Here is a 27,049-nt window from a genome sequence, read left to right as displayed (position 1 = left end):
TAAGTGCAGTGCGATACGAGCTTGATTCCTTTTGTAGTATAGTAGTCACTGCTAATGCCGGCAGTTGATTCCATATATCAAGAAATTATGTGTTTAGGGCGAAACCTGGGGTCGAACTCCATTATGATTGGTTGTATATTGTCATTTTGATGCAGACTGTCTTCCGTGGCTACTTCTTAGGTAGTCACATACGACGTACCAGCTATAGTGGAAACTGATGTCAACGGCGGCATGTTACAGCGTCTTGGCCGCTTCCAGCAGCCCCGCGATGCAGCCGATATTGCCCGAAAACCAAAACGCAGACCGGAGGAAACTCATCCCCTCCGACTCCGTCAACGCGTAGCTGACTGTGAATAACACCCGCGACACGCTATACCATGCTCCAACTCCGTTGATTGTTTCGGTCGGAAGGCCGGTGAAGATGCCAAGGAGCACTGTTTGGTCAGCTTGTGATGCAAGAGTTTGAAAGAAAAGTAGAGTACAAAGATAGACATACTCGCTGCAATAAATAGAGGAAACCCCTCAACCGCGTTCGCGTGCGCAGCTTCCTGACGCTTCAGTCGGCTCAGCGTTGCACGGCTGATCTTCCCCGACTGTACAGCGGCCTCGCCGTATTTAGCCAAGTCCTCACGCGGCGCGCTGTTGTGGTCAAGACCGAGCCACATCTTGGACGCTCGTGCGCTGGTCGCGAGGTACGCGAAGAACCAGTTGGCCACGATATAAGCCACTGCGTGGTTGGGTGGCGCGGCACTGCCGGCCGCGGCACGAAGGCCAAGGGTGCTCAAGATAGAACTGTCAAGTGTCAATGAGAATTCCAAGTACTCGATAGGTGGGGAGAGGTGGGGGGCGGTAGAGTCCGTGTCTTCACTTACGACATGATCGACATCAACAATGGTGAGTGTCAAATGGGTGGGTGAACAGGCAATCAGGGGCGCGGGGGCCTTTTAACTCTCCGTCCGCGGACTACGGGGATGGTACGTCACAAGCCAGCGTCTCCATGCCGATCATCCTAGCCGAATAGCGTCTCCGCTTCGCACTAACGATCGATTGGGGGCCATCGACGCGGACCCAGTAGTATCTGTCCTAGAACCCCGTGAAGAAGTCGTTGTTCCAGAACTCTGGGAGCCCGTAGTCTCCCGTATCGAAGATATTCCCAAAATCCAGGGGCTAAAAAAATCAGCATATATGCATCAATCGTAGGGTCACCCGCAAGCTTACTGAAAGGCCCGTGGAAGGCCACGACGCCGGGTCCATGGACAGTTCTGGCGTTGCTGGATATAGTCCGGGGGTCGATAGCGGTGGAACTTCGCAATTCTCGGCGCGTCGGACATCGGCCCAAGTCGCCCCGTTCAGCATCTGGTTGCATTGCTGAATGACCCTTGCTGAAGCCTGTTCGACACTTTTATACAGGTCCCCTTGCCCGCCCAGCCGCGCCTTGACCGACGCCAAACCCATACTAAGGAAGAAGAACGGTTTCCCACCTTTCCCGTTAGGCGAGATCCGAGCGCCAAACGTATCGATCGTATGCTCCACCGCCCGAATCAAGATATCTTGTTGTGACCGGACTAGATCATTCAGAGCGTTGGGCGGTCTCGAGGCGGGCGACGGCCCCGATTTAGCAAACTCATTTGCCTGGAGAGACAGCTCCACGCAAATCATGATGGCAGCATGGAAAAATTCTTCCCGAAACATTCCCCCACTCAACTGCCCCAGATGGGGACAGGCCTGCGCTTCTGGCAGAGTGACCACTGGGGGGTCCAGCGATGAGAGCATCTCCAGGGATGTCTCAAGACAGATCTTGCGGGAGTACGAGAATTGAGGAGACAGGAGGATGCTCAAAGCGAACGGCCTATGAAGAACCAGAAGAAACCGACGCATGAGGAACTCATAAAAGTCCCGCGCGAAAGACCGCTCGTCTAGCAGGGTAGCGGCCTGGTCCAGGTATTGCCGGACTTGTTCGCTCATCTGAAGGGCGTCGTCGTACGAAAGGGTGAATTTGAGTTTGTTCACTAGCTTGGCGATGCGAACCCGGAGGGGCAAAGATCGTGCCAGCAAGACCTGAAAGCTACTTCGAGTGCCTACGGTCAAGTCTTGGGGAATTGGGTCTTCCGTCATCGTTTCCGTCAAATCAGCGTCGTCGTAGTTGGAAGGTGGCTCGCAATCGTATTCGTCGAGATCAATCTGCGTCACCATGCCTCCGTCCAGCGCCGACTGGAGATCCAGCTCCAGTATAGTTGCCCATAGCCGGCGACGCATTTCCGCCCAGAACTTCCCAATCTTGGAGAACTGCGTGGGACTACGGTGCAAGCCCATCGTCATTGCGGAGCGAATCACGGAGCCAGACGCAATCCAGCCTAGATCACCATCATTCGCGCCAGCCTGGCGGGCAATGAGAAGCAGGCACTGGATCTGTAACATGTTGAACTCGATGGACGAACTGACCAAGGTCGAAGCAAGCCATGCATCGACAGCCACAATCCACCCCGTGGCCGCCGTGTGCAGGGTCTCCTCCTCACTGAGTCTGGTGGCCGGGCTGAAAAAGCCACTACTAGCAGCCATCAGCGCCAGCAATGTCGCGAGAAAACCCATGTCGGTGGTCCCCGTATCATTCCAATAGGCCTCGTACTGTTCAACAAAGCTCGGGACATGCAAGATGCGGTACGTCGTCTCGAAAGTGGCCAAATAGACATTGAGTAGTTCGTCGGCGACCCGTCGGGGCGGCAGTATCTCCGCCAAGGCAAAGGCCTTTTTCCGATAAGCACGCTGGTGGTCCTGTTGTTCTCTGGACCAGAGTTTGCTCTTGAGCTTCTTAAGACTGCAAAGCTCTGCTTTACGGTTTTTGGAGTCGCCGCCTTTTCCTTTCAAGAAGATGTCGATGTCTTTGAATAGGGACAGGGACACGGCCCAATGCGATCGTCCCCCGAACCGGGTTTTACCTCCCTTGCCTCGAAAACAGTACTTCTTCGGAAGGTGTTTTACGGCATCGCTCAGATCCTGCGCGTCCGATGTCGTTCGCCGCACGTCTGAATCCGAATGCGCATCGGCGCCGCTGGTCTCGGGCGTTGGAATGGAGTTTGCCTGGGTGAGGGCGCGTTCCAGTCCTTGCACGCGACTGCGCAACTCGGACAGTTCATCCGAGCGTCTCTGGGGTTTGGTCACTCGACTGCGCGACGAGAAATGGAAGGACGAGTTCTGAAGATGCTTCGAATCAAAGACGTGGAGCCCACCGTGGACAGGACTCCCCCGACCGACGGAGCTCTGGGACTGTTCGCGATGGCTTTGGCGGGCGCTACTTGCCGACTGCGGATCAACATAAACACACGACTCGGGAGACTTGGACTTGATGCACTGCTCGCAGGGTATGGATCGGTCGCATTTCAATTTGCGGCGACGACAGATGGTACAGGACAAGGCGGGTCGGCGGCGTCGGGGGGGTGATCTGGGTGACGTCGCCAGACCCGAGAGCGCGGTATCATCCATGCGATCGAATGGGCGGAGGACCAAGGGAAATCAGCATTAAATCAAGTCGAATTGACTTCAATCACAAAACAGAAGTATCCAGGTCTCACTTTTATGTGTAGAGATGGTAGTAGGGAGTGAAGTTGAAGTTGAAGTTGAAGTTGTTGGAATTGTTGCTGGTGCGGAGGTCGGAGTCGGCACTCGGTGTTTTACCCTATCAGGGTAACTCCGACCAAGACACATGACGCCACTTTCTCTCCTTCTGTTCGACTTCATCTTCTTCTTCTTCGACGACTCTTTATCGACATATAATACCGCCTCGTCTCTGTTATACATCCTTGACAATCGTGTCATTGTCGGAGTTGTCGACTACTATCAATGGGATACGTCATACGACTCATGGCAAATCGCCAATCCGATACGAAACACGCTGTCTATGGGTCGGGTGGATGATCTCCATCTATGAAGAATGGGATGACTCTGATACATCCCATTCGCCGGTGGATCATCTCCCTTTGAGGAAGGGGTTTGAGGCTACCTATGACATCGCGATGGCTGCGCTTCTCATTTCTCTCTCTCTCTCTGCCTCTGCCTCTCATTCCCTCAAACCAGCAACATCTTGGTCGTACTACATAATATGGGTTGAACGATCTACTTAACTTATGGTATCTGGCAAGAATGTTACTCCTCTTCCTCCCTCTCCCCCTTCTTCTCACCACATTATATCTCCGATCGCGATATCCCCTCGTCCAGCTTGTCTTGCTACCGGCGATCATCCTCGGCACCCTCCACGCGCTTCTCTACCCACCCGAAGCCCAGGCATGGGTACAATACGCAAATGGCTTCCTCTCGGTCGGCTACCTTGTCCGTGCCGTCGAGCTTCTGCTCGTCCGAGACGTGGAGCAGCTCCGCGCCCTTGATCGCACCTCTCGTTCCTCGGCATACTCCTGGCAGCCAATGCCCGCGGCGTTGGGCTGGACACGTCTTCGTTGGATGCTCGACTTGGTCATGAACCCCCGCGCCATCGGCTGGAGCCACGGCTCAGCCAGGTACCACCACCCGGAGCGTCTACGAAATCGGCGCCTGCCTTTTTTCTGCAGCCGACTTCTCACACTCGTCACGGCCTATCTCGTCTTCGATGCCCACCAGACCTGCTTTTCGCGAAACTATCCCCGAGTCTGCTCGACGATCGCGACGATCCTGGATACCACTTGGGGGGTCGAGAACGCTCCCGAGATCAGCGAAAATATAGCCATCACCTACCTATTCCCCGTTTCCTGCTGGCTAGCGGTCTTCTCCTTCATGGAAGCAGTCCGCACACTCTACAGTATGGTGACGGTGGCGATCCTGGGCACGTTTTCGGACCTGCCGTCCGGCGAACCATGGATGTATCCCGGATGGTTTGGATCCGTCACTAGTCTTTTCCGTCTCAACCTCAAAGGTACGACAGCAGATCCCCCGCTCTCTGTACAGAACCCCCACATGCTGACCATGTCCAGGTATCTGGGGCAAGATGTGGCACGATCTCTGCCGTCGCCCCTTACTAGCCATATCCGTCACCATGACCCCCCGACGCTGGCCCGGCGCTCTCAAAACCTTCTTCATCTTCTACCTCTCGTTCATCATCTCAGGCACGTTCCACGCAGCGGGCGCATACGCGACCTTACAAAGCGCCCACTCCGCCGCCATGATGATGGCCTTTTTCAACGTCCTGCCTGTCTTCATTGCCCTGCAGCAGCTCCTCTCGGAGTACCTCATTCCACAGCTCCTGCCCCGGGGGTTGTTGGCGGATGGCGTGGCGTGGTCCACCGATGCGGTGATCATGGCCGTGTGGACGCATTGGACGTGTCCGTGGTTTACTAAGTACAGTGCGGTGCCGGAGATCATTGCGTCGTTTCCCCTGCCGGTCAGCTTCTGGGGTTGGCTGGGTGGATATATGTAGCTATTTTACTATGCGGTTAAGGTGCAACCACGCCTTTAGGTGTCAAAGGGCATATATATATATATATATATTTCTAGAAGTATATTACCGGTGCGAATAGCCAGCTCATGCGACCACGCTTGGATAATGCACATGCTTTTGATGTAGACCTCTCCAATTAAAATGTAATAGTGACAATAACATCGGTAAACAAACTTTTGTACCGCCATACCACGCTATGCATATTATATATCAACTTCCAACACGCACGCCTATACAATTATACTATGCCTTGCGCCAGGTCAAACCTTTGACCGTGCGCAAGTACACCAGCAGATAAACCATTAGGTAGTTGGAGATCACAAACGCCACGAAAATGCCAAAGTAGGGCCAGATCTTGGAGGAGTTGAGCTCGATTTTATCGAGGTACTAGTCGACTTATTAGTTGATGTCATTGGGAACGTATGGACGGTAGGACATAGGAAGAGAGTGTGAAATAGGAACGGGAGAAACGTACATCATCTCCAACACTGTACTCGCAGTATCCACATGATCCGGAATCATTCGGATTCGACAGATAGCCGACTCCGTGCTCTGTGAGCCAGGAGCCGGCGTACTCTCCGCAGGTCATGTTCGAAGGGCTCTCGAAGATGGTCAGTTCGCTGCTGTCGCAGATTACCGGCATGCCTCGGAGGACGGAGGTAAGAACGCCCCCGATCCAGTACGTGAATGGCGTCATGTAGTACATGGTGTATTTCCAGAAGACGGGCATGTTCCGGTGAGGTTGGAGGATGCCGTTGAAAAGCTCGCACATGATGATGAAGAATGGCATGAGTGTGGCGGCCACCATGGAGTCGGCGCTAGATGATGTTAGAACTGGAAATGTTGAAACTTCTGATCGGGGCAAAACATACCTGAGTGCTGCAATCCACTGGCCCCAAGATGTGGCGAAGAGGAAGAACAGGAAAAACATTAAGAAGCAGTATCCCGCGGCAAAGCCCAGCGGGAGACCGACGATGAAGTAGTAAAGCACGTAAAAGATAACGGCGCTGATAATGGCGTAGGGAATTTCGCATACGATTTGCGAGGTGCAAAATGCGATCCAGCCATAGACGCCACTAGGGCCCTCACGCGCCGTCCAAAGGTCACGGTTCAAGATAAAGCGCATCGAGATCGCATTGATGAACTCGGGTACCAGCATCAGCACGAGGAAGCATGAGAATGCTTTGGATTGCAGATCTGTCGAACTGTTTCCGATCTGAAGGTAGGTGAGGCCGTTGATCAGGGCATGGAGGAACGATGCGTAGAGTCGAGAATATGGGTACTCGGGACTTCTCCAGAATTGCCGAAGGGTGCGCTGGGTCAGAAGTGAAGTCTGTCGGAAGACCGATGACGTGGAAATAGTCGTCTTGACACCATCGGATTTCTCGGTCTTCGAGCGAATTTCTGATATGTCTCTTGCGACAGCCTGTGCTTCCGCTGACCGATTCCATATACCATGCCAATCGACACTTTGCGACTTATCCCTAATGCCGCTCACAACCACTTCAATCAGAAAGTCCGCCGCATTGGTGACATTTTCAGGCTGATGTCCTTGCTTCGTGAAATACTCGAAGATAGAACAGCCCTTATCTCCCACCTCCCCAAAGTAGTAAGTACTCCCACCTGGGCTCAACGCCAGCACCCGATCAAATTCTTCAAACTGCTCCTGGTTCGCCTGGTGAATGGTGCACAGAATGGCCAACCCTTGGTCGGCCAGTCGCCTTAACAGTGCAACAATGTTCGAGGCACCCTGGCTATCCAGTCCACTGGTGGGTTCGTCAAGGAAGAGCAACAATTCCGGCTTGGCGCAAAGTTCAGTTCCTATTGTGACGCGCTTCTTCTTTTCGATGTCCAACGATCCGATGATCGCGTTTTGCAGGTCGGTCAGGTCTAGCGTTTCAATGACGGTGTTCACATAAGATAGCTTGTCTTCATCTGGGACGCTTGAACTCTGACGGAGAAGAGCAGAGAACTCGAATGCCTCCCGGACGGTACTACTCTCATCATGGATATCCATCTGCTGACAGTAACCGACTCGTCGATTGAATGTTTGGTCCGTAACATGGCCGTCCACGTACAATGAGCCGGTCACCTCACCTGAGCTGGGGCGTTGGGTCAGCACCGTTAGCAATGTTGACTTGCCTGCACCCGATGCTCCCACCAGCGCAGTCAACGTTCCAGGCTTGCAATATCCACTGACGCCATTCAGGAGCTTCCGGGATTCCTTTCCAATCTGAACTGTAAGTTCGATATTATCCCATGTGAAAGTCGACTTTGTAGCAACGAGTTGTCCGCCTGACTTTTGATCGTCAAAGCTCGAGGATGAAGATTTCGAATTAACCTGCACAGGGCTGCTCTCCTCGTCGGTGGCATCTCTGGGAGACTGTCTTGATCCTTTCCGTGACTTTTTATACTGGACTGGGCCCGCACTCTCTACCTCCCATTCCATGATCTCACTCAACCAGCAGGTGCATACCACATAGACGACAGTGAAGAGACACAGGATCCCGAAATCGCGCCAAACGTTACTGTAGTAGAATCCGTACTGGACAGCGAGATAGTCGTCGCCATTGACTACTGTTGATCCAACCTGACTTCCCGGGTAGCCGCAGGTTTGGTGGGCAAGATCGGTGTAGTTGGGCCCAGAAGGAACCACTGACCCTGGCGAGCATGCGAAATTGTTGTTGTGGAACTCTGCGGCCATCATAGCCTCGTAAGTATAGAGTGCTGGAGTCGTGTATGCTATCCATCCAACCCAAGGAACATCCTCTATGAGTCGGTCGATCGAGAGGACGTATCCACCAAACACAATGCAGAAGAGAACCGAGACGCCACAGTAGCGCAAGGCGACTTCGAAATTCGACGACGCAGCCGCAAACAGTCGGAATTGAGCGGTCAAACAGATGGTGCACGTATATATGAATAGGAAGTCGATCCAAAAGGCACCCGCGTCGGATTTCAGGCCGGACAAGAAATACACAACGATCAAGTACAAGAAAGTGAGAGCAGCACCGATAAGCAAGTCAGTGATCACCCGAGCCAGGCACACGGCGCTGGGTGATACGAATGCAAATTTCTTCTGCCGGCTCAATATGTCTCGACCTTGCATGGCATCTTCCAGCTCGGACATTTGCAGCCAGGCAAGCAAAATCGAAGAGTAAAATATCACACCCCCCCGGGAATACATTCCATCCGTTGTCTGTGGTTGGTCGTAGAACATGGAGCCAACCAGCAGGCCGTATACGACGCAAGAAAAGAGCTTGATATACAATGGAGACATGTGCCCTCGAATCTGCCACACCTGACGTTTGGCACACAGCACCACTTGGCGGAACAGGGAAATGGTGTATGGGGACTTGGCGGGTACAAAACGGGACTTGTCTGTCTGGATGGTCTTTTTAAACTGCTCCAGGCTGTCCCGCTCCGAGTCAGCCGGTGACGAGCGGCCGCTTTTGTCTCCACAGCGTTGGTTGTCGTAGTGCTGGACATCTGTCTGGATGTCCGCAAATTGATGGCTTTCTCGGAAGGCATTCTCCAGCTCGATGGGTCCCTTTGGTGCCCGATTTTCCCAGCCAGGGCGGAATCGTCGTCTCTCGGGAATAGTGATGCTAGTTAAGAAATCCGAAGTGGTCTGCATGGCTGCACATTCATACCCTAGCCCTTCAAAGTAGCTCCTCGCGTCTCGGGCAGGGCCCTGGTAAAGCATGCGCCCTTCGTCAATGAGTAGTACTTTGTCCACTAGTTCGTAGATTGCATCGGACGCCTGATACAGCGTCATCAGCGTCGCTTTCCCGCAGGTGTCAGTCATTATACGGAGACTACGGGCGTAGTCGAGGGCTGATGACGCGTCAAGACCTCTGGTGGAATTGTCCCAGCACATGACCGAGGAATCGGTCGCAAGGGATTCGATGATTGAAATCCGTTTACGCTCTCCGCCGGAGACACCCCGGATGTACTCGTTCCCCACTAGGGTGTCCATCGTGTGAGACATGCCAAACACGCGGCCGTAGATGTCCAAATACCGGGGGATCCTCTCCCGGTACCGCTTGGGCGTTTTGCTGTTCAGGGCGAACTCCAGGGTTTGTCGAACATTGAGCGTCGGGAAATGGACATCGTCTTCAGGAACATAGGCAACTTGGTTGCGATAATGCTTCCTCACCTCTTCGGGGCTGAGACCCGAGTAATCGATAGACCCCGTGACTCCTAAAAAAGACGAATGTTGGCCGGCAATTGTGCGGAGAAAGGTCGAACAACCAGCCCCAGGCCTTCCCAACACCCTGTAAAGCTTCTTAGTCGATACTCCCACGGAAATTGCTTTGAAAGCACTTACAGCATGATCTCACCACTTCGGACTACCCCTGAGAAATCTCGGATCAAAGCACGACCCTCCTGAGGGTCCTTTTTCGAGATCCATGGCTTGATGGTCCATTCGTATACATCTTGGAACGTTAGGGTTCGCCACAGGGCCGTTCCCAACGTCTTCACGTTGGCATGGTCATCACCGTCGCCCCATGTCGAAAGATGCTGGAAGCACACCCCGAGATTCGACCTCTTCCTGCCAGCCTGAATTTCGCTCTCGAGGAATTTGTCGAAGGTTGAATGGGGCTCGGGATAGCCCTGATCTGTTTCTTGGCGGTTGCCCTCAGTGAGGGTGCGATGAATATCGGCTATAGCATCTTCATCCTCGTGTGATAGGTGCACCCGCGGCGAGGCAACAATATCCGCCGGAGACTCTGCCTCCGGTGCGGAAGCAAGAGATCCGCCGCCGTGCAAATGAGCCGGAAGATGAGCGGGCATAGATACCGGACAATCGATCCTTTCACAGGACCTCGGACCTTACACGTTAAGCAAGCAGGAGTCGTTCGTCAAGCGAAGATATCATAAACCCATGCTACTTGGGCGGGAAGTGGGCTATATATCCAGACATTCTCAGGCTGTGTCCAGGCCCAGCCATGGTGGACTTGAGCGTTGGCCACCACACTAGATCGAAAAGGAAGCCAAGCTTCAAGGGTGAACGGGACGTCATCCAATTCCGATGAATAACAGAATGGCCACAACGCTACCAATTGGTTGAAGTGCCACTTGGGGCGTGGGAACTCCACGAGCTGCCATTGTTCTCTTAACAATGCCATTGGTCGACATTAAATAGTGGAGACCTCCCTTAGTGCAGTGTTGAAAATGGAGTCGAAAAAAGCATTTTCAAATTTTCCGCGTATTCTTTTCCCACTCGGGCAGCTCGATGGAGAAAACCATCGTACCATCCAAGAAAAGGGATAAGAAATTCTCGGAAGACCCATGGAACTATGGGAAAATCCGGTAGGAGGAGAACCACCTCGACTTCGGAGAATGGAGGCGACCCATGGAGCCTGAGGCTGCTGATTGGCCTGGCTGGCCTGGGGAATCCAAAAAGGCAGCCAAGACTACAGCCGCCTTAAACTCGGTCTTCGGTTCCAGCGATCTATCGATTGTTCTCTTCCCTTTGCCATGTTCGGTTTGCATTCCCTTCTTTTCGTCTTCTTTTCTTTTTCTTATACGGTGCCCAACTTTCGGTCCCAACTTTTGCTGCGGGGAATCTCCAAGACCGTTTGTTTGCTGTGCAATCAGTTGTGGAATATGGGGGATCTCGCTGAACGTTGGTACTTTCTAAATCTGCAGATTAGATCTCGATATCGCGTGGAGTGGACAGCCAGTCATAGGGGTTCTGTTCTAAGCAGTCGTAAGCATTATAGTGGTACTGAAGAGCCTGCTGAGGCGTACTCATTTACCTTAGGGAGTTCGGACAAGGTCGGTCTGACTGGACTACTCCGCAGAGTCTCCCGCATTGATGCTAGTCATGCACATCGGGTGAGTCATCCATGGGCATAAAAAAGCACAACGGGGGTTAATGATCTTACAATAAACATCCAACTACGAAGACATACACAGATCTGTGTTCTTCATCTTTCTAATTCTCCACTTTTCTCTTGCTCGTTAGTCATGCTCACTAAATTCTTTCTGTCTTCGGTCCTCTTGCCGGTAGCATTGACCTGGTTGAGAATCGGATAGTTCAAGACACATAATATATCTGCTCAATGTGTCTTGCGTTATGTTCAAGGAGACATGTGTATGCGGCTCATCTATTGTCTTTGAACACATCCTTTCAATGGTCAATACAACCTGAACAGTAAAGACAGGGGATACATCATACAAGGCCATATCATGTCATCACGTCTATCTTTGTCGAGGATAAAGCAGCCACACTGGTAGGGCTTCTTCCACCGCTATGGTACTGCATCCAACCCTACAAGACCTCCCAGTCTAAGCATATATAGCATGACCCAAGTTCCCATTGGGTGGGTGGTATGGGTAAAGCAAAGTTCTCTTGCTCCCTGCAGACATGCGAACGACTTGTGCGGCCAAAACCGATCAACAAGCAATGATATCGATGAACTTATGGAACGGGTTCTATCGAATTGTGATGCCTTTTGTAGTTGACCATTGAGTGACATGGATGAAGCTAAAGTTAACCTAGGTATGTTTTTCCCCCCAAACAAAGGTCATGGGCAATCTACGAGAAAGAAACATAGGAAGAAAGTTGGTAAGTACACCAAGAATGAAAAGCGCATATCATATTGATATCTATCATATATCAGATCTGCCCTCTAGAGCGAAACCAACACGGCATCGAGCACACACATAGCAGCCACTGATCGGCAAACAGTGCTTGGCCTTCTGATATATGTGACATGATTCCCAGTTGAAGTCATTTGCCAAAATGTACGTGTTGGAGGCTAAATCGTGGTCACTGTGCATGAACCTACAACCTATCGTCCCAATGGGGAAATCTTGGCTAGTCAACAACATGAACAGAGAGGAATCTATTCTTGGTTATAAATAAACTCTAGTGTATCCCGTCATTCTGATCTATAATGACTCCATAATCCGCCATGTCGGCGGAGATGTACTGGTGATGGGCTAGGTGCATGTATGGGCTTGGCCTGCTGAATGATGATCTTAATATATGTAAAGCTGGAAACTTGTCCTGACACAAGTATATATCGAGATCGTGACTCCAGTTGATTACTTTGCTATCAGAGAAATATAGAAGTTACTTGTAAGTAATATACAGTATCTAGTTCTAGTAAATAGTCCAGTCATAGCAAGCTTAACTATAGTATTAATATCTGTAATCTTAGGTTTTTATGTATAGTTCTATTTCTTCTTTTATACAGGGGTCTTTTATTTTTATATCTTAAGAATAAAACTCTCTGTACTTTAGCTAATACTTGTGAAATAAGACTGGTCCTGATAGGCTCTCTTGTTCTGGCAGAGCTGGCCACGTTTCGCCCCACAGGTCAAACTGACATATCCTACAGTATCGCCGTCTCTGATGCAAGGGAATCGTCAAGCCCTGATCGCGTTTTCTTTCAAATTCATGCCCCGGACACGATCCAGTGGGTTGGACTGGGCCAGGGCAGGGGGATGAAAAGGTCTAACATATTTGTCCTCCACAGCTCCGCATCATCTAACAATGTGACCTGGTCTCCGCGCTCTGGTGTGGGCCACATACAACCACAATACGACCCCGACGCCCAAGTCTCTCTTCTGGATGGCAGTGGCAATCGCAATGGAATGCTGACAATCAACGTGCGGTGCGATGACTGTCTCCAAGGGCAAGGGGGATCGCTCGACACCGAAATCTCATCTAGCCCATGGATCTTTGCATACAAGGAAAGCCAGCCACTGAACTCCGATAACGTCAGAGAGAATATCCAATTCCACGATACGTCCGGTCAATTCTCCGTCGACTTGACCAGGGCAAAGTCCACATCCCAGAACCCATTTAGGAGCTAAAACCCCCCAGACTGAGGGATTAGGAAGTACTTCATCATCATGATTACCCGGACGACTTATGTTTATTCGAGACTCTGTACTTCGTAGTCTATGCTGTAAACGGCTTGTTTAGGAAATTGTGATATTGCTATAATGACGTGTTGGCAAGGTCTATAAAATTTGCGGGTGATTTGCGCGCATGACGTAGATTCAAAACAAACCAAACAACATCCAAACCACCACCAACCGCGTGAGATTTGCCAATGAGACAATTGTGAGCATTGTTTCAGCAACCATTTCTACGTCCACTACATCTTATACCTCCTATTCTGCCATCACCTCTACGAACAAAGGGTTTCTATATGGATACCAGAAAATGCTCTTCAACGCCCTCATCCGCACGCACCACATAACCTCGCGCAAAAAGGTCTCCGCCCTCAAACGGGCCGCAGACTCCCACAACTGCTTCGTACTCCTGCGTTCCGGCGGCTGTCCAGGGATTATGTACGTCGAGTCCAAGGACAAGGATGCAGTTGAAGCCTGGGTTACGGTGGTGAAAAAGTTGCGGTACAAAGATTTTCAATTGGTTGCGCGGCCGGGGAGTCTGCAAGACGCGAGTGAGGATCATGGTCAATCGTCTGCGCCGACCTCGCGACGGCCTGATAAGGCTACCTCGGGAACTAAATTCTCTCTCAAAAGTGAGCGCGAGCATGTGGATAAGCCTGGGCTGCGAGAGGTTGAGTCGGTCAAAGAATTTGGTGGTATGATGGAAGATCGGGGAATCCGGGCTTGGTGGCGGAAGAGTATGGGATATGCCAGTTGACGGAACCAACGGATCTCGGACGGCCGCCTTATTGATCCCATGTGCTGGTGCATATACGCGGCTTTTTTTATCAACGCGATGCGACATCGTCTAGGGAAACTTGAGGACCATTCCTCCACTATCTTCGACTGAACTGTGAGAGAGTGTCTCTCGGTCGGGCTCGATTGCTCGGCCATTTCTACGCCATGAAAGGCTTCCCGTCCTCCGACAAAACACATTCTCGGGACTGTCATGACCAAGAGTTTCTATCACTATCATAATTTGATATTGTGTGGACTATTTGCAGGGCTTAGTTAAGCCACTTTCCTACGGTTTGGCCAGATTATGACCTGGCAACTGCAAAACCCGGCCATTCTGCCCTATCTCCTCTTCAGAGGTGGAGATCTCCAGTGCATGCTTAACGGGTGTGAGTGGTCTTTTCTGATGCTTTGTGATTGAGCACTTCGGGTCGTCCAGCAGTTGTGGACCTGTGCAGGTTTTCATGGCGTTTTCGAGGGCCACTTGGTCCTCCCAGCCGTTGATATAGTCCCCATGCAGACCGTAGCCGGTTGCATCGCCATTGCTGTATACCCAATTTTTGTGGTCTGGGAATGGGTGTGTGTTGAAAAAGAATTCCAAAAATATGGAGAGGATCGCCACGGGATGGGACTTGGGACACACGCCGCCGTTATAGTCTCCGGATGCGGGATATGCCATCTGACCCTATCAGTGTGAGGAACAAAATGCAGCTTTCGCAACGAAACACTCACGTGGCTCTTGTGGTCTTCGCTATCGATATTTTGACCATCCCAGCAGGAAGGCAAGAACACCTGCGACCTCAACTTGGCACATGGCTTGTTCGGCATATTATTGGTCTCCGACGACGATCCGTCTTCTCCAATGCACATGTGAGTGACCGCCCGTTGGGCAAAGTCGGCGTCATCATAGGTCCTAGATGGCCATGTCAGCGTAACCACAACTCGCGGCAAACGGAATGTCTAACCGACGATTGGTATCACCAGCAACGACGCGGAGCCCGGCTGGAGGCGCTATGGCGCCATCACTTCCGCCACAGGAAGTCGCGCCTTCGGTGTAATTGCATGCTCTGTCCAGATAGTAAACCACCTGGCCTGTTAACACCGCCTACCACAGAAAGCAACGGGACAGTGGTGGCGTACATTCCCGTTATTCTCCATCAACTCGAATGCTCCATTTTTCGCGCGGTGATAAAGTTGCGGGACCCAATAATTGCTCTTGTCGATTACCACGCCGCATGTCGTCTCGTTCGCCTTCGTGGCCGTGTCGAATTCCATCGTCTGCTGAAATGCGGTTCCTCCCGCAACTATGTGGACGTGTCTAGCAGATTTGCCGGGGAACATAATCGGGTCGGATCGTTGGATAGTCAATGTCTCACAGCTAAAGGTGAATTCGTCAATGCCTTTCGCCAGCGTGGAGCTGCAAAGCGTCAGCACCAGGCTCGCGGTAAGAACACCACTGGGCTTCATAGTGCTCTGTTTCGTCTGCGTCAGGAGATCAATTGCAGTCGCCAGTCGAGACCAGGAATGTCCAGAAGACGGGATCCCATGGCGGGAGTTCTTGCTCTGTTTATGCGATCATTTCCAGGCTCGCTGGCATGCTGTCTACTTGGCAGGATTTAAAAAGACTCTTAAGGCGCCCCGGGCATCGCGTCGTGGAATGTGTACGCCGAGACCATCTCAGATCCAAGCCATTCCATACCAGATTACGTCACTTACAAAAGGCTAGCATCGCGTATCCGTCAGCCACCAGTATGAACTGGAGATGTAGCCATACAGCCGGTCTGCCAAGACCTCCGGCAGAGGACTTATCCGGGGCAAGATGTGCCAGGACAAGGGAGGAACTTCATCGGTACGTCTGATGAACCAAAAAAATGATCTTGTATAATTGCATTGGAGAGATAACTGTAATAAGGGCATTTCTATCTTATTGTCATTATGATTTGATTGTTGTCTGTAAAGGCTGACCCCGCTTGTTCATGGGTTTCTGGTAAAGGTTAATTTAATTTTATTTGATTGATTGATTTACTTGATTTATCTATTGTTTTTGATTTCTTGGGTTTAGCCACAGAAAATAATAGTAGTACCATTCTATATATTGAACATAGATAGCACGCGACTCGCGACAACCGGTGATTACCGACTCGGGATGCCGAGAATTCTCCATGGCCATGATTCTTCACTACATGGACTGAGAAAGAGAGAAAGTACCTCGGGGTAGATGGTTCTAAAGATTATGAAGATATCTGCAACCTGTCCTGAAAATGGGCTTCTCGTTACCATAATAGACAGTGTATACTCCGTCTAGATCGGAGGGACCCGATGTGGGTCGACACCTCAGGCCGCCTCTCCCCCCACAGAATCGCCTTCTTCACTTCCCGAGTTCTGCTCCGAACTTCCATCGTCCGTGGTTCTATCTTTGCCTAGAGATGCGCCGCCGTGGCGGTCTTCGTTGCATCTCCAAATCATTTGCTGCCTTTTTCTAATTCTTAATTTGACATTCCTTTCCATCTCCGCATTCCAGTCCCTTCGTTCAATTGAAGATCGTCTGTATCCGCGTGTTTGACTCAACTCTCTCGCACCTCTTAACTATACTGGGCTCCTACATGGCATGCCCTTTCCCTTATACTTGAGCCTCCTCAATGGATGAGGGCTCGGACCCGAAGCCCCCTCGCCGAAAGAGGGTCTCCAGAGCTTGCGACCGTTGCCGTAGTAAGAAGGTGGGTGTCCATTCCATGTGAATATGGATTTCTCCCCTCGCGCATTTATCACTCTGTCCCTTCTCGCAAGTCCAGCCTCTCTTCATTCATATATGAACTTTCGCTACTGGCTAGTCGTTGCCATATCGGTATATTTTCATCTTCAGACCTGGCTAACACATGCACTCAGGACAAATGCGACGGTCTTCGTCCGACCTGCACCGCCTGTCGTGTGTCCGGCTTAACCTGCTCCTACGATCCTCACGCGAAGAAGCGCGGTCTGCCTGAAGGCTATGTTCGCGGTCTCGAAAAGCTCTGGGCCTTGTCAATATGCAACATCGATGGCTTTGAAGACACCATGCTGGCCCTCTTGGGTAACACTTCTGAATCGGCTGGTCGCAGGGATCGGCTCATGGATCTATGGGCCGACGATGGTGCGTCGGAGACGCTGCACGAGTCGTGGAAATCAAGCCGTCTATATGGTGTGCTGGAAAAGATGCTCTCGACGTCGGCCGCATCGCCGGTAACACACCTCTCAGGTAAACGCCCTCGTGGGGATGAGGACGCTGGCGTTGACGGCGACTGGGGATTTCGCATCGAGCGCAGCTCGACGCCCATCTCCAATGGTGCATCTCGCGTAATGGATCCAACGATGTCTCCGAATTCCAAAAGACGACGGCTATCCCAGCCGGTGGATAGCGCTTTGGTCTCCCAGGCCGCCAGTACTCTTCATGCGCCGCTGCACTTGCCCGCTCAAACATCGCAACTGTTAGATCTATACTTTGCGACCACCCACTCCTGGCTTCCAATTGTCCAAAAGCACAACATCCTTCGGGCGTCCTACCTCTATGCAAATGCGCCGCTGTTCAATGCTAAGGAGGACCCTGGTTCGGGAGACCATGCCGCGCTGTGGGCTCTTCTGAGTTATACCTTTTCTCAATCACCGACGAAGCCGCAGGACGGGTCCGTTCTTCACACAACAAGGGAGTATTATTCTGTCGCACGCAGCTTGATCCCTGCCGAGACGGAACGATACGAGATCGGGCACGTCCAGGCCTTGCTTCTGCTCACATTGGTAAACGTTGGTCTCGGGGAATGGAATGCTGCCTGGCTGTTGATCGGCCAGGCAGTCCGTATGGCCATTGCCTTGGATTTGGGGGTTCTCGCCGACATGCGCAGGTCGGAGGACGTGCGGCAAGGGAAAGCTGTTTTCCTTGGATGCTTCGTGATAGATTCCTTGCTATCCTTCCGCCTCTCGCGGAGACCGTGCATGCACTCGCACGATTTGATGACCGTAGGCCTTTTGGAGGAGGACGGTCTAGAAGAGTGGAATTCCTGGGCCGACGTCCTTCCTCCAAGCGGGGGTACACAGGGGAGAAATCCACCCCGACGCGGTCCGCTCCGTGCTATCAGCTGCTTCAACCGGCTGGTGGAATTGGCCAGCGTGCTAAACAACATCGCTCGTGACTCCACTACCGGATCTATTACGCCCGCTGCTGCTCAGCACCTAGTTCTCGAACTTAAGCAATGGGATGATCGCCTGCCCTTAGCATGCCGACTAATAGGGCCGGATAGCATCTATCCTGAGCGACATTCGGCGCTTCTCCCGCATCAAAGCTACCTTGGCATGACATACATCGCCACATTACTCTGGCTTTACCTGCGTATCGCCCCTCAAGAACTCGACCGGCATCGCACACAGCGGCCGGCCGTCGAAGGCGCCAAGAAACTTCTGTATCGCGCCCTGCCGATGATATCACAGCATCTGGATAATTTCGGGTCTTGCGGGCTGCCTCCGATATTTGAATTCTCACTGCGTACCATCGCGCAGCAAGCATTCATTTTGCGAAACAAGATCGAGTCCGAGGTGTTTCCTTTTGGCCGATGGACAGATGCACTGCTCCAACACACCATGGAACTCAGCTCCACCTGGTCGGTGTATCGCTCACTCGCAACCAATATCGAGGATTGGTTTCAATCAAACGAGATGCATGAGTCTGCATCCCCTACCCGAGGCTTCGACGCGACCACAATCCGACCTACATACACTGCACCCACAACCATGTTCGCTCCGGACGCCATGGCTATCCCAAGAGCCAGGCAGCAGCCCCTGGACGATGAAACAGCGATGCATCCCCGTCCACAGACGAGGCCATCAGAAACGGCTTACCCGCCATCCGTCCTCGGCATCAGTATCCCAGTAGATGGGCAATACATGACGCCCAAAGACGCACCAGCGGATACCGCCGACCCATCTATGCTGGACATCTCACTCCAACCCCAAGTAGACGGATCTCGCAGAAGTACCCTAGCCGAGAAGCGCGGGAGTCCCAAAAGGCCCCCTCCCACCTCGCACCCACAACCCCCCACCCCAGACTCCTCCGTCTCAAACGCAATACCCACCGGAACCCCCGCCCCCGCCGACCTCCCAACCTCCTCCTCCAAAGATACCAGAATCCCGAATCCCACAGAAGGACTCCCCCCAGCCCCAAACAGCAGCAGCGACATAGACGCCATCTTCTCAGACCTCGCCTACCTCGACACCACAGAATGGGCCACAAGCCGCGAAGCAGGATTAAAAGATTTCGGCTTCCTAGACGACAGCACGTTCCAAGCGTTCTGTCACGACCCAGACCGCCTGGTGGGCTCCGAACCGTTGGTCCATCCTTCTTCTATCGCTGATATATGGCCGCCGCCGGGGTTCTTCCCCGAGACGTTTCAGGATTCGAGCGAGGATGTTATGAGGGATTAGCCATCGTCTAGACTGTCTATTTGGATTCGTGACGATTAGTTCTGGATTACTGAGGATGACACGTATATAGACATAGAAATATATCCCCCCATTCTTCCAGCTAGACTTTTCGAGTGTTGGTTTGAAATATCCAGCATCATTTATATCCTGGCAGTTATACCAAGACGACAAATACACCCCCTTTATACGCGTCAGCGGAGGTACGGTTGATGGTCTCAAGTCAAAGGCCAAATACCATATGGTATGTTTGGCGTTCTATGGACAGGCTGGTTGAATGTTGGGGAGAGGATTGTCTTCCCACGAATCGTAGTGTTCCCGGCGTAGGGTTGTGTATACTACGCTGGAGGACGTGGATGTTCATATGTACAAACTGTATATGTTGATCTGTCTGTAGGGCAGACTTGATGTACGGGTATATTTTGAATCGGGTGTTCTAAATGAGTCTTAAGACAGCTATCAATGCCTTCTTCGATGGGATGCATGATGTTGTAGACAATGGTGCATTAAGATTACAGCTATTGAGGATCCTTGCAATTCAATCAAGTAGGCTAGCATCGATATCGTTCTGTATTAATTAATCGTTATCTCGTAACAAGTACGAATGAGAACAGCGCTGCTGCTCATTCTTATCGTAAAAATCAAAGGCAACACCAGTGAGTCGAAGGGACAACGTATGCAAACAAAGACTGTTGGGTCCCAAATCCTGATGGCTTCCTGGTAGCCCACAATGCGCTCGAAAGTCAAACTCCACAATTATCAAATATCGCCTGTTTATGCTCCCTGAAAACATCACGCGGAAGGAAGAAACGCCATATCCTTTTAATAATAAAGTAATCACCGCCGCACCTATCATGAATGTCTAGGTCATCGCCGCCAGCCAACATTCCAGATGACATGAGCAATGTCGCGAGCGGTGTTGACGGTATCGACGACACGGTCCAAGATGCCGCTATTGCTGGAATCTCTCTCGTCGTCTGACCACAAGAGCCCGGATGATGCGAAGTCCATGTCTCGGTCGAGCTCTTCGTCGTCCTTTCTATTGACAAACCAGGGGCGAGGTCGATCGCCCGAGTCGAAGGCATGTGGATCAGGATGGTGGAAGTAATCCGGATCATAATCACCGTCGTCCAACAAAAAGTTCGCGGACGGAAACGACTGTCGTGTCGTTTCGGCAGAAGAAGAGACGGCAGAAGAAGAGACAGAGGCGGATAAATAGCCGGACCAGCGATGCATGAAGGACCCTGCCGGAGGTTCCGGGGTATCTCCGCGGTACTTGAGGATGGTGGACGGAAGAGGCGCGATGGTCCGATTCTCGCCGCCAGCATTACTGGCAGACGCGCTCCTGTCGGAGGGAGTAGAAAACATTTGTTTCATGGTGACAAAATCACGGTCCAGTAAAGAATCGTCGTCCCAGGCCGTCGGCCAGTCACCGCCCACTTCCTCATCGTCATCCCCGTCTTCGCTCTCGACTGCGATACACTGCACAACTTCGTTGTTGAAGTGGATGTGGCGCCGTTCATTCGGCGATGCGCCCCCACTGGACATTGTATTGATGGGGGTGCCGTTGGGTGAGACTGCCTGGCGACCGTCCGCCGGCCGTGGCAGCATCCGGTCGAGTTCCAGTGCTCGGAAGGATGAGCGGGTGCGGGTTTGCTCTGCTTCTTGTGCTTTTAGGATGGCGCCCGCATGCTGGAGAAGCGTATGCTGGGACAAGGAACGTTGTAAGATTGTTTCCGAAGCCGTTCGTTTCTTCAGGATCGGTTTCCGGTCCTGGCATAATGTAGGGGTGGTGAGATGGCTTGACGAGAGAGAGGGGTTGGACGCGGATTTGCGGCGCCCGCACGTTTTGAGAGGGCCATACAGCCATGTTACGTCGCAGTCCTTCAACCTATATTGCAATCCAGGTTAGAACCCCGCCGGATAGGAGAGAATTAGATAGAGCTCACCAATTGAGTGCCTCGGGTGACACGGTGCCCCGTTTCAAGTGGATTTTGGCCCACGTTCTCCAGGACGCATTCTCCAAACGGGCCCCATTGTCGTATACATTTCTGCGTGCAACAACGTAACGCCACGAGGCCCAGATATCACCCTCCTCCCACTCGTGAGAGAGATAGTCGACGTGCCTCGATGGCTCCTCCTCGATGGAGCTATCGTCGGCGGCAGAGCCCGACGCACGTACCCGTGGCAATTCCGAAACTTCGTTCGGGATGTCCGATACCTTTTTTGTGACCGGATAACCCTCGTAGGCGGGTAACAGGATCTCTTCGTCGTCCGAGTCCTCGGTGTAGTTCGTACTGAGCGAAACGGTGCTCAGAGTGGCGGGACTAGGAGGGGCGTTGTCGATGGAGGTAGGGTTGAAATCGGGCGAGGATGGGATGGAAGAGGGAGCCGACGAGTTGACGGGACTCGGACAGTCCCTGGAAGGGTAGTTATGAACCGGAGATTTGGACTCGGTCATGTCGGGACTGTCCAAGAAATACCGGTCGATAGGTAGGGAGTCGGAAGAGAAGGAATACTGCCTCTCCGGCGAGGAAGGCAGGATCGCCGCCATTTTGTCTGAGTATCAATCACTCTGGGTTGTTTACCGAGGACCGAAGGACATGGAGTAGGGTAGTCGCGTGAATTGGTGGATATGGAACGGACTCGAAGAGGAGGATATCGTGGCGAGCTTAACGAGCAAGGGAGATGGGGTATATCATGACAATTGTCATGACTGTGCGGCGGAAGAGAACTGACGTCAACATCAGACAAGAGGAGAAGGATATAGGGAGAGAAGGATGGGGGACGTAATGGGGAGATAGACTGGGGAAGGGAGGCAATGATATAGAGGGATATGGAAAGAAGGGACGAGATGGAAATACCTGGGGTTGCTCAACCTTGGTAGCAGGCGGAGACACAAGCGACCAGAGACGGAGAAAAGAAAAGAAATGAGGGACTTAATAAACAAAGACCAAGAGAGAGAAAAAATAGGGAAAAGATTGAGCCAAGTGAAAGGGTCAGTGGAGAGTTGAACCGTTGCCACCAAAAAGACTGTTAGTTTCGAATCTGGGGACTCCAGACCAGCCTAGAATTTCATCATTTTTGATTCTACTTTGATAACCGCCACCAATACCGCCATTCCTCCGATTCTATACATTTGTTACTGCTATATAGTATCGATGATTAATACCAATACAAGCAGTACAGGGCAGAAAGTACAATCGGAACAACCCGGAATCGTGGCTGACTCACCCAAGCCTATCTTCCACTCGACTATCTCGACCATCCTGTCTTTGACTCCACCACCACTAATGCATGCACGGGCGTTGACATGCCTGTATCGCCTCCTGGCCTGACCATTTCTACCTATTGGCTGCTCTTATCACGAACCACGATCGTTGCAACCAGCCGTGAGCTGACTGGTGGACCCGCCATCCGTTCTATCTCTCATGAATCATCCGATATCATGTACGAGTCGCACCACCAATCGATGGCTATATCAGCGATTACTACGGATTCGAATATGGGCAATATCCCTCTCTAAAGTCTCCCCAGGTGAGTCTTCTATCTCCACGAGTCCGCCGTCCGCAACCACCCCCCAACGACCAGCGATCTATCTATCTATCTATCCCGTACCTACAAAAACGTAATAATCCAGACATCGTAACAACCCAAGCCCAAGTGGAGAATATCCCATCAAGATGGCTGTTTCCATGACTAATTCCCTCGGTCGACTCTGCACGTCAGAGGTCACAAATCCCACGCAACCCCCAGCAGGGCTCATTGGCATCCGTTCCATTTCCCAAGAGGGGTAGCTCCTCTCGCCTTTTCCTTGGTCATGAAAAGCTCTGCCTGCGCCCATAGAGTTGTTCTGGACCCGTCCGCGATCAACAAGCCCAGGAAAAGAGACTTCCGGTGTCCACAGGTACGCCCGTGCACGAGGGGCAAAGCAGGAGTCCTGCCAGCCTCTTATCACACCATGCATGTGCTGATTGGCGAGGTGGGTTTCTCTGGGTTTTCTCTTGGGGCCCGTGCAGTGTTGGTTGTTGCACGCTTCCTGGGTGAGTTGCTTTGTGGGCTGGCGATCGGGTTTCGTAGGTCAACACGGTCAACAGGTGAGCAAAAAATGCCGAGGTGAGAGTAGCTATAGTAGGAGGTGTTAAGGCCCTAGCAGGTTCTGAGGTTACCTGGACCATGTCCATGATCCACATATGCGTACATTGTTTAAGACAGGCGATACTTTGGCGTAACTCAATTCCCTGCGGCCAGGTTCTGAGCCACATTGCTAGCCCATATTCCTAATCCAAATACTAAATCCAAGCTCCAGACCAGTAGGAGTATACCTCTGAGACCAAAAGTGTATACTCATTACGATCAACAAAACAATCCCTACCAAGTGCAACCGTCGAACCAGCCCCTGCTCACCAACATCCACAAGCCAGGGGCTGATCACTGATCGTCTACAGACCTCCAGAGCACGGCCTATTTATAGCGGCCCGTGCTCCTAGCCTCCTACTCGGTCTCATTAGTGAATCAATACTTTTCGGAAATAGATTGACTGGCATGGAAGAAGGGAGCAAAAACCCTGCTTTCGGCCCGGGGCCCGCCGATAGAAATGCGATCAGGCAGCGGGAGGGCTGCCTGCTTTAGTTTGATATCCAAAACAGGGTGGGCCGTTGGGTAGGGGTCGTGGGCGCTATACTAGTAGGTATACAACCCTGCTCGAAACTTAGTCGCTGAGAAAATCTCTGCGGAACTAGTTAACGCGTCAACGCTCGGGACTCGAGCTTGCATCCTGATAATCATCTCTGAGAATTACTCTGTCTGGATAGATTCCCCTCTCAAAGCATAACTCAATTCGCAACTCTCATGGTTAGAGTTATCCCCCGCCGTGTAACACAACAATGACAACGAGACTGACCACACATATTATATTTCCTTTTCAAAAATAAGAGAAGATCTTATCAAGCCTTCCGTCCAGTCCGGCCCAATCCAACCCAGACGTCACACCAACCCTACGTAGCCTGCACTGGTGAGGGGAGGGGAAGCGCCTCAATATCTGATCCCGGATGTCGGGGAAAGTCTCTCGAGAGGCACCCGCCAGTCAGATGTCTCCACGGTAGTCGAGCTCGGTCCACATAACGCGGACGGTGTGGAGTGTGTAACGTATGTTCTATGGGTTTGATGCCTCTCTTCTTCGTCTTTGTCTAGGTGGGAGAATACGAGGTGCCATACTCTGAGGTATGGCATGGCTGGTGGGACTGATAATGGCCTCGCCCTATCTGGTTCAAGAAGTGGTTCTTATGCCATTCTGCCCTGCTCATTCGAGCTGGTCTTTGGAAGTGGCTGTCCCTATCTACCACTACATCAAAGACTCCACTTCTAATCAATCGAGCAAGCTGTTTCATCCCAAAGTACGATTACGCGATGACCGAAAGCTGTGGAGCATAAAAGTCCCCGACGTGCAGGATGCCAAATCAGAACCAGGAAATAGATAATCTCGTCCAGAGGGGTAGGAGGTCTAATTCAGCCACTGTAGTACACATCCCCGGGCGATCCCGCAAATGGGAAATACACAGGGGAACGGATCAGCTCTGGAAGGAGTATGTCTGGAGACTCCGCACGCCCTCCGCTTTGATCAGGCGCCAAAGATGCAAGGAGATCGCTGGGGATTGCCCCCTCTTTCCTCTTTGCTTTTAGTCTGTGGGGATCTCATTTTGAGTAGCTCTTGCTATCTGTTTCCTAGCGGGTGTATCCATGCTAGGAGTGCAATCAGTTTCAAAGATAAGCTCCCAGCAGCTCGCATACTAGCGATGTAACATGCTAGTGCTCTGTGATAAGCTGATACATGGCGAAAGCCATCAAAATCGCGTAGACATGGCAAGGACACTGCCATTTGTTGCCCTCTTCTAGCTTGAATGCGGTCAGATGGTAGTCATCCTGGTTATCAGTGGTGGTGGTGGTGGTGGTGGTGGTGGTAGTAGTAGTAGTAGTAGTATCCCGGAGCTACCCCGACATGGAAACAACCGCTCAAGCTTACAGATAAAAATTATTGAGCAGGGCTTTGTGCATTGAACAAGTCTTGAAACCAACAGGATTTCCTGAACAATCCTGCTCTTAGTACCGGTGGCAGCCTGTATATCAGTTTGCGCTCGAAAAATACGTGCTCCATAGAGTCCGTTCAGGAGTCTTCTGCTGCTGCTGCAAATCCGTTAGCCTGTCCAGCTAAGACATACACCGTGACAGACTGGGTGTTCGCGAACCATGACGGCACGACTTATCAACCCCATCGGTCATCTTATTTCCTTATGATAACAATCCAATAGTGGGAGACATACCACTGCCATCAAGGTCATCCTTCGTCATGGAGGATGGCTGTATCCGTATGTCGCAACACAATCCGACCGGTCTGACAATTAAATACCTGCCATTGATCAAGGAAGTTAATCAACTACCGATCTCTTAGTTTAGTTAAGCAAGATGAAAATACAGATAATGATGGTATACAAAGAGCCCACCTGCCTCATATAACAGTCTAACCCAACCCGGTTAGCCCTTTATAGGCGGTAGCTCCTAACCCCGCGCGTCGGACCTATCGATAGCCCATCCGACGTGGGATGTGAATTCAATTTACCCGCTTCTCAAGACCGCGACACCAAGCTTTTCAACCAGAAGCTTGCATCAAATACATTCACTACCATGTCCGAAGTAGCCCAGTCGGGCCCGGCCGAGCCCCAGGCCAGACATGTTGTATATTGCGGTGGTGAGTTCGGTCAACCGCCTTGCGTTTCTAATTCCAGATATGGGCTGTGGCTTTTATGAGTGAGTCTAACTATTGGTATCACGACAGTGTGCAGTTTACCGCCTGAGGTATGAACTCGTCTGGGGACTACGGATCCGTGTATATCCCCCCGCTGACACATGGTTCAGTACTGCGAGTTCGGCGGCAAGGCGAAAAAATGCGAGGAGTGGTTGAAGAGTAACCATCCTGATCTGTATGAGCATCTATACTCTGAAGGTTTGATACATTTTCTCCTGAGCTCTAGTTCAGAATCAACTAATGAATTTCGTCGGTGTAGAGGCTCTTAGCTCCAACCTATCGACCCTGAAAGTCTCTGTCCAGGAACGGGCTGCGAAGGATGCGGCGAAGAAGGAGGCCAAGGCTGCTCTGGCGGACGCGCGCGACGCGGAGCGCAAGGCGGCCTCCAAGGTCCAGATCAAGCGCGTCGAGCGGAACAAGCGCAAACACGTCAGCGTTATCACCGGGTTAGAGGTCTACGGTCTGGAGAACAAAAAGGTCGCCAAGGAGCTTGGGAAGAAATTCGCTACCGGGTCTTCGGTTACGAAGTCGTCTGCTGGGACCGAGGAAATTACGGTGCAGGGAGATGTGAGCGAGGATGTGAAGGAGTGGCTTCTGGAGGTTTACGGGAAGGAGATCCCCGAGGCGAATATCGAACTCATCGAGGATAAGAAGAAGAAAAGCAGTGCGCCACAATAGGCACTCGATCGCTTGACGCTGGGTATTATGCTATGACTATTTGCAGAAAT

General features: G+C 51.8%; 9 protein-coding genes across 9 annotated transcripts; 3 read left to right on the top strand and 6 right to left on the bottom strand.

Annotated features, from left to right (window-relative positions):
- Positions 1–234: 234 nt before the first annotated feature.
- Positions 235–877, bottom strand: BDW47DRAFT_126885 (MAPEG family protein; the record flags this gene model as incomplete). Its single annotated transcript, XM_024816631.1, has 3 exons — positions 235–434; positions 497–792; positions 873–877. 3 exons carry the CDS (start codon positions 875–877, stop codon positions 235–237), a joined length of 501 nt encoding a protein of 166 aa, XP_024670755.1.
- BDW47DRAFT_46384 (putative C6 transcription factor) lies at positions 875–3,653 on the bottom strand. The gene is made up of 2 exons (XM_024819097.1): positions 1,219–3,653; positions 875–1,167 (listed from the first exon to the last, which is right to left on the bottom strand). The coding sequence occupies exons 1-2, from the start codon at positions 3,478–3,480 to the stop codon at positions 1,084–1,086; spliced, it is 2,346 nt and encodes a 781-aa protein (XP_024670754.1). The 5' UTR covers positions 3,481–3,653; the 3' UTR covers positions 875–1,083.
- A 112-nt stretch (positions 3,654–3,765) lies between these two features.
- BDW47DRAFT_108026 (uncharacterized protein) lies at positions 3,766–5,515 on the top strand. Its single transcript, XM_024813140.1, has 2 exons — positions 3,766–4,900; positions 4,959–5,515. The coding sequence occupies exons 1-2, from the start codon at positions 4,138–4,140 to the stop codon at positions 5,399–5,401; spliced, it is 1,206 nt and encodes a 401-aa protein (XP_024670753.1). The 5' UTR covers positions 3,766–4,137; the 3' UTR covers positions 5,402–5,515.
- Positions 5,501–10,332, bottom strand: BDW47DRAFT_108025 (putative ABC multidrug transporter). The gene is made up of 4 exons (XM_024813139.1): positions 9,753–10,332; positions 6,295–9,699; positions 5,898–6,240; positions 5,501–5,809 (listed from the first exon to the last, which is right to left on the bottom strand). The coding sequence occupies exons 1-4, from the start codon at positions 10,217–10,219 to the stop codon at positions 5,666–5,668; spliced, it is 4,359 nt and encodes a 1,452-aa protein (XP_024670752.1). The 5' UTR covers positions 10,220–10,332; the 3' UTR covers positions 5,501–5,665.
- A 3,278-nt stretch (positions 10,333–13,610) lies between these two features.
- On the top strand, positions 13,611–14,189 carry BDW47DRAFT_126881 (uncharacterized protein; the record flags this gene model as incomplete). The annotated part of the gene is made up of 2 exons (XM_024816630.1): positions 13,611–14,037; positions 14,152–14,189. The coding sequence occupies 2 exons, from the start codon at positions 13,611–13,613 to the stop codon at positions 14,187–14,189; spliced, it is 465 nt and encodes a 154-aa protein (XP_024670751.1).
- Positions 14,190–14,253: 64 nt separating this feature from the next.
- Positions 14,254–15,668, bottom strand: BDW47DRAFT_46353 (DUF1996 domain-containing protein). The gene is made up of 4 exons (XM_024819095.1): positions 15,215–15,668; positions 15,040–15,161; positions 14,807–14,987; positions 14,254–14,753 (listed from the first exon to the last, which is right to left on the bottom strand). The coding sequence occupies exons 1-4, from the start codon at positions 15,539–15,541 to the stop codon at positions 14,364–14,366; spliced, it is 1,020 nt and encodes a 339-aa protein (XP_024670750.1). The 5' UTR covers positions 15,542–15,668; the 3' UTR covers positions 14,254–14,363.
- A 4,398-nt stretch (positions 15,669–20,066) lies between these two features.
- On the bottom strand, positions 20,067–22,435 carry BDW47DRAFT_108016 (protein phosphatase regulator REG1). Its single transcript, XM_024813138.1, has 3 exons — positions 22,384–22,435; positions 21,469–22,253; positions 20,067–21,410 (listed from the first exon to the last, which is right to left on the bottom strand). Exons 2-3 carry the CDS (start codon positions 22,071–22,073, stop codon positions 20,387–20,389), a joined length of 1,629 nt encoding a protein of 542 aa, XP_024670749.1. The 5' UTR covers positions 22,074–22,253; positions 22,384–22,435; the 3' UTR covers positions 20,067–20,386.
- Positions 22,436–22,873: 438 nt separating this feature from the next.
- Positions 22,874–23,895, bottom strand: BDW47DRAFT_108015 (uncharacterized protein). The gene has a single exon (XM_024813137.1). It carries the CDS (start codon positions 23,782–23,784, stop codon positions 23,389–23,391), a length of 396 nt encoding a protein of 131 aa, XP_024670748.1. The 5' UTR covers positions 23,785–23,895; the 3' UTR covers positions 22,874–23,388.
- A 2,241-nt stretch (positions 23,896–26,136) lies between these two features.
- Positions 26,137–27,040, top strand: tma22 (putative RNA binding protein Tma22). Its single transcript, XM_024813136.1, has 4 exons — positions 26,137–26,264; positions 26,352–26,371; positions 26,432–26,519; positions 26,581–27,040. The coding sequence occupies exons 1-4, from the start codon at positions 26,201–26,203 to the stop codon at positions 26,997–26,999; spliced, it is 591 nt and encodes a 196-aa protein (XP_024670747.1). The 5' UTR covers positions 26,137–26,200; the 3' UTR covers positions 27,000–27,040.
- Positions 27,041–27,049: the final 9 nt, after the last annotated feature.

This window comes from Aspergillus candidus (assembly GCF_002847045.1).
Source record: "Aspergillus candidus strain CBS 102.13 unplaced genomic scaffold BDW47scaffold_32, whole genome shotgun sequence".
In the NCBI taxonomy this organism is placed as follows: Eukaryota; Fungi; Ascomycota; class Eurotiomycetes; order Eurotiales; family Aspergillaceae; genus Aspergillus; species Aspergillus candidus.
This window is presented reverse-complemented; position numbering and strand designations above follow the sequence as displayed.